The sequence below is a fragment of the Chrysochloris asiatica genome, unplaced genomic scaffold (genome assembly GCF_000296735.1).
Source record: "Chrysochloris asiatica unplaced genomic scaffold, ChrAsi1.0 scaffold00030, whole genome shotgun sequence".
Taxonomy (NCBI): domain Eukaryota; kingdom Metazoa; phylum Chordata; class Mammalia; order Afrosoricida; family Chrysochloridae; genus Chrysochloris; species Chrysochloris asiatica.
The window spans coordinates 4,863,821-4,873,702 of NW_006408548.1; the positions used below are offsets into that span (position 1 = coordinate 4,863,821).

The window sequence follows — 9,882 nt, forward strand, 5'->3', positions numbered from 1 at the left end:
AAGGATATAGCCAAGCTATAACTGTACTACCTCAGAAATAGTACTTCATCCCTCTGGTCCTAGCTTCTTAGTCAGAAAACAGGAAGACAGTCCAAGTTATACTCTAAAAATCCTGTAGACTATAGAATTCTGAATCTACTCTAAAAGTATAGCTCCCCTACCTCATAGTTCTTTATCTGGAATTACTTATTTTCAATCTCATTACTAAAAACTTTTCACAGACAAAATACATCTAAATGGACATAGTATTCACACAGCATTAAATAGGACTCTGATTCAATTATTCTGTAAAAAACCCATTTCTAAAAACTGGTAATTCAGGTTAGGTAACTTTAAACCATCTTCAACTCCTCTTTCTTTCCTACATCAAAATTATCAAAATGATGGGCTTCATTAACTAGAGCCTAGATTAGGATCAAGCATTTTGATAGGCCAATATGTTAAGACTTAAATCAGGGCAGCTGATTAAAAAACATACATCAAATGGAAGGGCATGTTCCATCCAATCCAGTAAATTCCGACTCTAAACAACTCCATCAGACAGAGTAGAACAGATCCTTAGCGTTTCCAAGGCTGTAAATCTCTACTGGAGCATACATACAGCCTCAAATCTTTCTCCCAAAGAGCAGCTGGTGAATTTCTACTGCTGACCTTGGGAACAGCAGCCCAACATGTGGAATCAACTCCAATCCACAACAACCCTGTATAGAGTTTCCATAGCTATAAATTTTTACGTGAGCAGAAAGCCCCATCATCTCCCATGGTTTTAAACTGCTGACCTTGCACTCAGTAGTCCAATACTTATCCCTACAGTGCCACCAAGACTCCTTTATTACTGTAAAGGATACTGAAATATCATTAGAAAAGCTAGTTAACTAGCCTGTAAATCTTTGCAGGAGTAAAAAGCCTCATTTTTCTCCCACACAACAGCAGATAGTTTCAAAATGCAGACCTCAATCAATATTAGCAGCCTAACTCCTATCCTCTATGCTACCAAGACTCCTTGACTCAGAGACAGAGGGTAGAATAAAAAAGGACACGGATGTTACGATCAAACATATAACAGGTCAGTTGTCAAATGCAAACCATTTGTGCTATCCAGGGACTTTTAGAGCCTGGCTGACCTGTATTCACTCCTTGTGAGGAGTACAAGGAGTGATGGTGGCACAGACGGGTACAGCTTGTTGGGCTGCTAACCCACCAGCCACTCTGAGGGAGAATGATGAGGTTAAGTTTTGGTAAGGATTTCCAGTCTCAGAAACCCAAAAGAGGCAGTTTTTCTCTGTCCTACAGAGTTGCTTTCAGTCAGAATCAACTCAATGGTAGTGGGTGGCGTTGGGTGAGGAATAATGAATATTGAAATCTCTCTTAGCTACAGAAATGAGAAATATTAACGTTCTCCTCAATACGAAGGTATGACTGGAAGACATTCTAAAAAAAAAACAAAGTGACTTCTACTATTTAGAGTATATATTAAAGTTATCTCGCAACACTAAATTCCACAAAAAGGGAGGGGGTGGCAACTGACAAACTCAATTTAATTTCTGTATTGGCCATAATTCTTTAGATAATGGTTTATCTACAAATAGTAAATCTTGAGCCCTGGTGTGGCGCTGTAGAATAAGCAATGGACTACTGACCACAGGGTCAGTAGTTCAAACCCACGAACCACTTTCAGAAACTCTACTCAGGTTCTCAATGAGTCAGAACTAATTGTGACACAACAGTAAAAACTTGAACAATAGAGGCAATCATCAACTTATGTACTGGTTATTTTCAAAAAAATGTTTAGGTATCTTTCATTTGAAACTTCAAGTAGTATTTCAAAGAAATAAAATTCTAATGCCAGTTAACCTACATGTACCTAAACTATGGTGGTGGTGGTTATGTGCCGTGGAGTCAGTCTCAACTCATAGCAACCCTGTACAGGGTTTCCGAGGCTGTAAATCTTTACTGGAGCAAAACGCCTCATTTTTCTCCCTTAGAACAGCTGGTAGTTTCGAACTGCTGACCTTAAGGTTCACAGCCCAATTCTTAACCACTACGCTACCTAAAGTACGGGAGCCTCTAAGTAGCCTTGATGGCACAATGGTTACGCATTCATCTCCTAGCATAAAGGCTGGTGGGTGATTAGAACCCACCAGGACAGAGAAAGGGCAATCTCTATCTGTAAAGGTTGTTGTTATAAAGTGCTGTTGAGTTAGTTCTGACCCATAGCAAGCCTGTATAGGGTTAGCGAGAAACAGCTGGTGAGCATGAATTGCTGACTTTGCGGTTCAATTAGACTTTGCAGTCCAGTGTATTAACTTACAACACCACACCTAGAAAAGCCTGTGAGGCAATTCTTCTCCTTTGTCACATGGGTCACGAGTTGAAGTAAGTTCATGGTACCCAATAACTGTAACATGATGGGAGCCTTTGTGGCAACTGTTCCCGTCTCTCCCAACTATAATCCTCAACCAAACATAATTAATTTTTTTAAAAATATCCTCAACTTCTAAATTCTTAGAAGTTATTCATAGTCAGAAGTTGTAAAGTAAGGACACAAAAGGCTTCTCAGAAAAGAGAATGGTTTACAAACAAAAAATATGTAAGAGACAAAGGGTATATAGACAATTGTGAGTAGAAGAGTAATCTTGTTACCCGCCCCCCCAGTTTTCAGTAGTATTCATTTGACCCATGCACACTGTGATTCATGGTCCTACATTACTTTAAAGGGAGCTCACTGGTTCTGTAGAATAAGCGCTACTAAACTGCGAAATACAAAGTTGGCAGTTTGAGCCCACCAGACACTCTGCAGATTAAAGATGAGGCTTTATACTCCCACACAAAGATTTAGTCTCAGAAACTCTACAGAGGTCTCGATGAGCCAGAACTTACTTGATGGCACTTAAACATTATTTTCACACACAAAAAGAAAAAACTCCCCCTATTTATTGTAAAAACTGACCAAAGACACTTTTGCAAAGATACTTAAAAGAAAGCAACAGGCGGACCACAATCTTTTTAAAATTTGAAAAAAGTTAAGATTTCCACATATATGAGTCCATATTTTCTACCCACTTCAGAGATGTCAGCTTGAGGACTAAGGTGCACCTGACCCAAGCCATGGTATTTTCAATAACCTCATATGGATGTGAAGGTGGGACAGTGAATAAGGAAGATCGTAGAATTGATGCCTTTGAGTTGTGGTGTTGGAGGAGAATACTGAAAGTGCCACGGACTGCCAAAGAATCAATAGATCTGTCTTGGAATAAGTGCAGCCAGAGTGCTCCTTGGAGGCCAAGATGGCTAAGCTTCATCTCTCATACTTTGGACATATTGTCCGGAGGGAACAGTGGCTGGAGAAGGATGTCATGCTGGGTAAGGTGGAGGGTCAGAGAAAAAGAGGAAGACCCCCAATGAGATGGATCAGCCAGGTGGCATCATTGATGGACTCAAGTGTGGCAGCGGTAGTGAGGTTGGCCCAGAATCTGACATTGTTTTGTTCTGCTGTGCATGGGGTCGCTATGAGTCGATTCCGACTCGATGGCACCGGACAACAACAACAACCCACTTCAGAGCTTTTCTTGAGATACTAGCTTTGGCAAAGTAAAATCATGTAACAGACCTAATCCAATTCAGAATGACATAAAAACAGTATTTATAAAACATTATGTTCAAGTATTGTAGAAAACAGGAGATTCTCTTTATAATAGAGTTGGGAAACAAGGATAATATTCTTATTACAGTGAACATCGTACTATGAGCGTGTTTCTAAACAGGACTTAAAAGGAGTGGACAGATGCAAAAAAATATGATAAAGTAACTTTTTAAAGTAAAATGTTAATTTTAGAATCTAGGTGGTAAGTTATGAGTGTTCACTATAAATTTCTTTCAATATTTTTATGTGTTAGAAAGTTTTCATAATTTAACAGTTTAACAATGTAAAAGAGCTGTGTAGTTAAAACCAAAAATCCCATTGCTATTAAATCTAATTTAAACTCATAGCACCTCTATAGGGTTTCCAAAGCTGTAAATCTTTACTAAAGCAGAGTGCTTCATCCAAACCTTTCAGTTTAGCAGTCAAGCACTTTACCAAATCTCCTTCTATGCAGTTATCTGTTGTTGTTGTTATGTGCCATGGAGTCGGTTCCCACTCATAGCAACCCTGCACAGGGTTTCCGAGGCTGTTAATCTTTATGGGAGCAGAACGCCAAGTTTAAGCAACATTGTAGTATTGTCTATCCCCAAGATCATTATGTTTTCAAAGTACATAAACAAATTAAGAAAAATGTAATTCAACACTAGAAATTACTACTAGCCTTTTCATTTTTATTTCTGTCAACAACTAAAAAGATATTACAATGAAGAGAAATTTTAACATTTCTTCATATCCTCTTCAAAGTTTAACAGACTAGTATTTATCCTACAGTGCCATACCTGGATTCCAAGTTAGCATGAGCATTTAAAATGTGAAAATCCTAATGGGAAAGAAAAAGTTACAAGGTTTTGATGATGGATCTAACTTCTTCAGGGCTCAGTATATGTCTCATGAAGCTCAAGGATTACTACCTATACAAGTCACCACACTTAACCAAAACAGGAGCAGGTCCAATACCATCATTCAGTTGTTCAGCTGAAGGTACTTCCCGCACCTCACCTCTATTGTGTATTTGTGGTTTATAATGAACCCAAAAGTTCAAGGCTAGACAAACTTTAATTACAAATAAATCAGTGACAATGTACCTGTTCTGAAGTGTAGCTGGACAGCTGATACTAATGATTCCAACAAGTGACTTTGTAAGAGATTTGGGGATGTATTTTTTTTTTTTTTAAACCCATTTTGTCCTTTTTTTGTCTGCAAAGTGAAGAAATACATGAAGACTTCAAAGTACAGAAAGTAGTCCGCAACATACAAATAATCTATGTTCCAAAGAAATATGAAAACATTCCTGTAACTAATTAATACTACAGTACTATTCATACAGAGTCCTGGTGTGGTGCTGCAGGTTAATGCTCTGGACTGCAAATCAGCAGTTCAGGTTCACCATCCACTCCCTGGAAAATCTATACGGGTCGCAATGAGTGGGAACCTACTCAACCGAACTTAACAATTCATACCACAGTTTCTATAGAAAAGTTTCAACTCTAAACTTCAGCTTTCTAACCTGCAGAATGGCAGATCTGCTCCTCTTTTACAACTAACTGCAGCTCAAACTCAAAGCTCAGAAAATCTCTCTCTCTGGTCCTAGGGAGAATTCACTACAACCTGTAAAGGGGGAAAAAAAAAAAAAGGGTAGCAAGCTCTTCTTACACAGAAAGCTTTTACAAATGTTTCCATGGGAAAAACTGCCATACTTTTACAAGACAGTGATTATGGAAAACATACAAGAAAAAGTTACAAGAAACATAACTAAAAACTAGAAAGGGCTTCAGATAAAACAAACAAAAACCGTACTACTTGTCAAGTTCATTCCTACTCATAGTAACTCTACAGGACAGAGTAGGATTGCTTCAGAGGGTGTGCAAGGCCATAAATCTTTACAGAAACAGACTGCCACATCATTTTCCTGTGTACAGGCTGGTGGGTTTAAACTGTAATGCTTCAGGTAGATAAAAGCAGGTGCTGTTAAACTAGTTTACCCAACTAAACCAACTGTTTGGCAAGTACAGACAACAGATTCTCAAATTGCTTCTTCATGTCTGATCAACTCAACTGATAAGGATAGAAATTACTAAGTGAGTTCTGAGGAGAAAAATCTAAGTGCAAAACCCACTGCCATTGAGTTAATTCCGCGTACTTTTAAATTCAATAAATGTACAATATTCACCATCATAGACGACCCTCTTCTAATTGTTATTGCTATTATTAAGTGCCATCGAATCACTTCTGACTCACAGCGAACATATACATACAAGTGTTTCCAAGGAACTGCTGATGGATTTGAACAACCAACCTTGCAGTTCAAACAGGGTTTATAGCACACTACATCAGGACTCCTATAACAGTTGGTAAGGTTTATAAAATAACTTGGGTGATGAATTTAAAATACGAGTATAACTTTGTGACAATGAGTCATTTTTGGCAGTTAACTTAAGTCTTACACAATTAAAGAACTATTTAAAACGTGTAGAAATAACTCATAACCAAATAGAGAAAGTAAACCATTCACTAAAAAGACTTCAGAAATCAAAAACAGTGACATAGGTATGAAAAAAAGATTCAAGAAAGTGTGGGCAGGTCAGAAGAGACTGCTTTGTGGATACAGATCCTGAGAGAAACCCTTAAAAAATTACTAAAGGTTCATGTCATTGCTACATGGTAAAACTGTAATCTGACAGACTTCTACACTAGCAAGACACTAGATTATAGACCAGTTAAAAGTGTAGATACTATTAGTAGCTTTGCAGGAAAATTGCTTTAAAAATATAATTAAGACATGCAATTCACTCTCAACCCCTTTGATTTTTAAAAAATTCCAACAAGAATATAAGAATGAAATGTCTAACTGCTTAAGATCTTCAAAAAATAAAACAGAATTGGCCATAATAGAGATTTGGGGGCCGGGATTGGGGTGTCTGAAATCTGATTCAGTCAACTGAAGAATTTTACTTATATAATTACTTTACACTGGCAAATCTCCCTTCGCAATAGGGACAATTCCTTTATTACATATATTCATTTCCCATTAATCAGAATGACCTATCATTATGAGAATAAATGGAATAAAATAAAATGTAAATATTAAAGCTCCAACAGTAAGCAGAATACTTGTATTTAATAAGTGGGTTTTTTAAAGATTGAAAAGGTGTATGCTTAGATTCATATATAAGAATTAAAAGGGTTTGCTCACCAAGCATATTTTTTAAATCGAAAGAGAAAAATCAACTTTTAGTTAGCATATTAAAAAAAAAAACCACTTAATTACCTTATCTGTGAAGCATCCTGATAACACCTAATTACATTACTCAGTTTTAATAGCAATCTTTGGCTGACTTGATGCATATTTCTAATCTTCCTTCAAAATAAGAATAAGAAAAAAAAAAAAAAGACAAAAAACGTTTCTTCATTCAGTAGTGAATTTCAGCTTCACTATGATTTTAAACAGTACTCAGACTTCCATTTTTAAGAATGGTACTCTCTTTGGAAATGGTGTTCACATTTTTAGCTGTAATGATTGGCCAGTCATGCATTTCTTCCGTTTTAATCTAAATAAACATAACTTTCTCTTTTCACGTTGTTCAATAAAATACTAACAGTTTTCATTTTCATTTTTACATGATTTCCTCAAGTGATTCATAGCTAAGACTACCTAAGAATACTACATCTAGTTAATAAGGCTTCATACATAATCTTAGGCTCATAAATAATCAGCACAAATTTACTTTCTTCTATAATGCCAAGAACCGTAACACTTGTTTAAAAAACAAAAAATCTAATGCTGGGGAAAAAAAATAAAAAATCTAATGCTAGGGAAAAACAAACAAACAAAAACAAAGCAAAGCCTCTAAATTATATTAAAACATTTACAGAAAAATGCCATAGTAATTAACTGTTTATCTATATTGAATTCTCCTCTGGTGGTGCTCAGCAGATGATATACTAACCCATTTTTCTCTCTAGATCAGAACTTCAATAGGGCATCTTACTGCATGGGTAACTCCTCCAAAAAAAATACGTATTATCTGTATATATATGATTCTTAGAATTCGCTCTCTTTATTTCCAAAGATAAAACAAACACACCCACATTTAATCAGTTCTAATAATAAAGTAAAATTAACTCAAAGCTGATCAGTTAAGAAGATGAAAAGTTAAATAGGTATATTTTCTCAGATGAAAGACTACTCAACTCAGGTTGGACACTGCTGCTATTGTTATGTGCCGTGGAGTCGGTTCCGACTCATAGCGACCCTGTACAGGGTTTCCGAGGCTGTAAATCTTTACGGGAGCAGAAAGCCTCATCTTTCTCCCGCGGAACACCACTAGCGAGGGGAAAAAAATGAAGGCAATCTTCCTCATCTAGATAATTCAGAGTAGTGTAGTATCCATTAGTGCTTTTTTTTTTTTTTAAGGGGGGGGCGGTGGGATTCCTAAAACTGCCTGGTCAGTCCCCGATAGCATGTCCAAGTTGGGTGTCGGAGGCTAGGGCTGCCCTCCCCTGCCGTCCGCTCCTTCCCCACGCACAGCCCTCCCGGTAAACAGCAATACAGGAACTACGGGACAAGGCTTTTGGCGAGCGTGCGGAACACACTGAGGCTGACAGTTGAGCTAGCAGACTAATGATCTTGCTCCCCACCTCAACCCCAAATGACTGTGGACCAGGGCGGTGCAGACTGCACGGGAGGGCCAGGAAAACAAAGCCACTCCTGAAAACACCTCCCGCGAAAGAAATAAGAGTGCCCGGCGCTCAGCTTACTTTCGGGGATTGCATTTCCCCCGCCCGTATCATGGGAGCCGAAGGAGCCGCGGAGAACTGCGAGGCTGTGCTGCCGAGAGCCCGGCACTTCAGGGTTCCTCCCCTCCAGCGGCTCCAGGGCAGCTCAGGCCGAGCCCCTCCGCAGGAGCAAAAATCAAAGGCGCGAGCCGCGGGCGGCAGAGAGCAGACGCCAAGGAGCAGCCCGGCGGCTCCCGGCGTGGCGACTCAGGAGCACCGGCGCAGCCGCCCTCCGGGGGTCAATCTCAATCGGGGTCCCAGACGCCTCGGCCTCCTGCGGCGCGGGGCAAACTTCGCCCGCAGGCAGGGGGCGCGCCCGGAGCCCCGCGCCCACCACGGCCAGGGCGCGAGCGAGTTCGGCGGCGGGCAGAGGCGCGGGTCCCGGGTGCCCGGGAGGGGGGAGGGGCGCGAGCACTTACCACGGGTCGAACTCGTGGATGATGCTTTCGAAGCGGATGACGGCGAAGAGGCGCGAGCTGAAGCCGGCTAGCCAGGCCAGGAAGAGGATGGTGAAGGAGAGCAGCGACTGCCAGCCAGCCGGCTGCGACAGCCCCCCGGACAACCCCGCGGGGGCCGACTTTGGCGGCGCTGCGCCGCCCGCCGCCTTGTGCGCGCACTGGGCCCCGGGCCCGTGGTGGCCGTGCCGACTGTTCCCCAGGGCCATCAGGCCGCTCCACGGGGACGAGTTGAGGGACGACTTGTGCTTGCTCTCCGGGGCCGAGGGCTCCGCCATGTTGTGCCCCGGCGGCGGGTCTCGCTCTTAGCCGCCGCCGCCGCCGCCGCCGCCTGGTGCGAGGGGTGCTGGGCGGGGACCCGGAGGAGGAGGAGGAGGAGGAAGAAAAGAAGGAGGGACGAGCTCCGCGCGCTCCCGCCCTCAGCGCCGCGAGGCTGAGGGACTGGGGGTGGAGGCGGCAGCGGGGATTCTCCGCCTTAGCAGCGGCCGCGACCGCCGCTCTCTCAACGTGGATAACCCTTGCACCCCACTAGCCATCCGTATCCCTAGTGCAGCTGCTGTGGCGGCTAAAGCCAACGGGACAAGGGCGCCAGAAAGGAGCAGACGGAGGAGGAACCAGGGCTCGGAACAGCAATGACATGCCCCCCTCACGGCCGTCGTCGGCCCTGCCGTGAGGAGCAGGGGGAGGAGCCCCCGGAGTCCGGGCGGAGCTCTGGCTACCGCTGGCTCCGCCCCTAAACCAACAGGAACTGACCCCTCCGCCTGTCACAAAGCGACAGGTCCGTGAGGGGGAGGGCCCAGAACCGGGGCACCCGCCAATAGGAGGGCGACCCGGGCGGGGCTTGAACCAACCGTCCTCCCCCTCCCCGTCTGTGCCTCGCGCCCATTCGCCTGGAGCTGCAGAGCTGCGCGGTTACGGTTTCATTGTCGGTTGAAAGACGCGGTTTCGTGCGCGTGTTCAATCGGCAACGGAGGACGCTAGAAGAGTCCTTCCATTTAATGGAGCTCA

The 9,882-nt window shown here is 42.4% G+C and overlaps 1 protein-coding gene across 1 annotated transcript in view; it reads right to left on the reverse strand.

Moving 5' to 3' along the window:
* Positions 1–9,152, reverse strand: part of STT3B (STT3B, subunit of the oligosaccharyltransferase complex (catalytic)) — a 132,464-nt gene extending 123,312 nt beyond the window's left edge. Inside the window, exon 1 of the mRNA XM_006851593.1 lies at positions 8,839–9,152. Within this exon, the coding sequence (XP_006851655.1) occupies positions 8,839–9,152 (314 nt within the window). The remainder of the gene's footprint in view (positions 1–8,838) is intronic.
* Between the last annotated feature and the right edge of the window lie 730 nt (positions 9,153–9,882).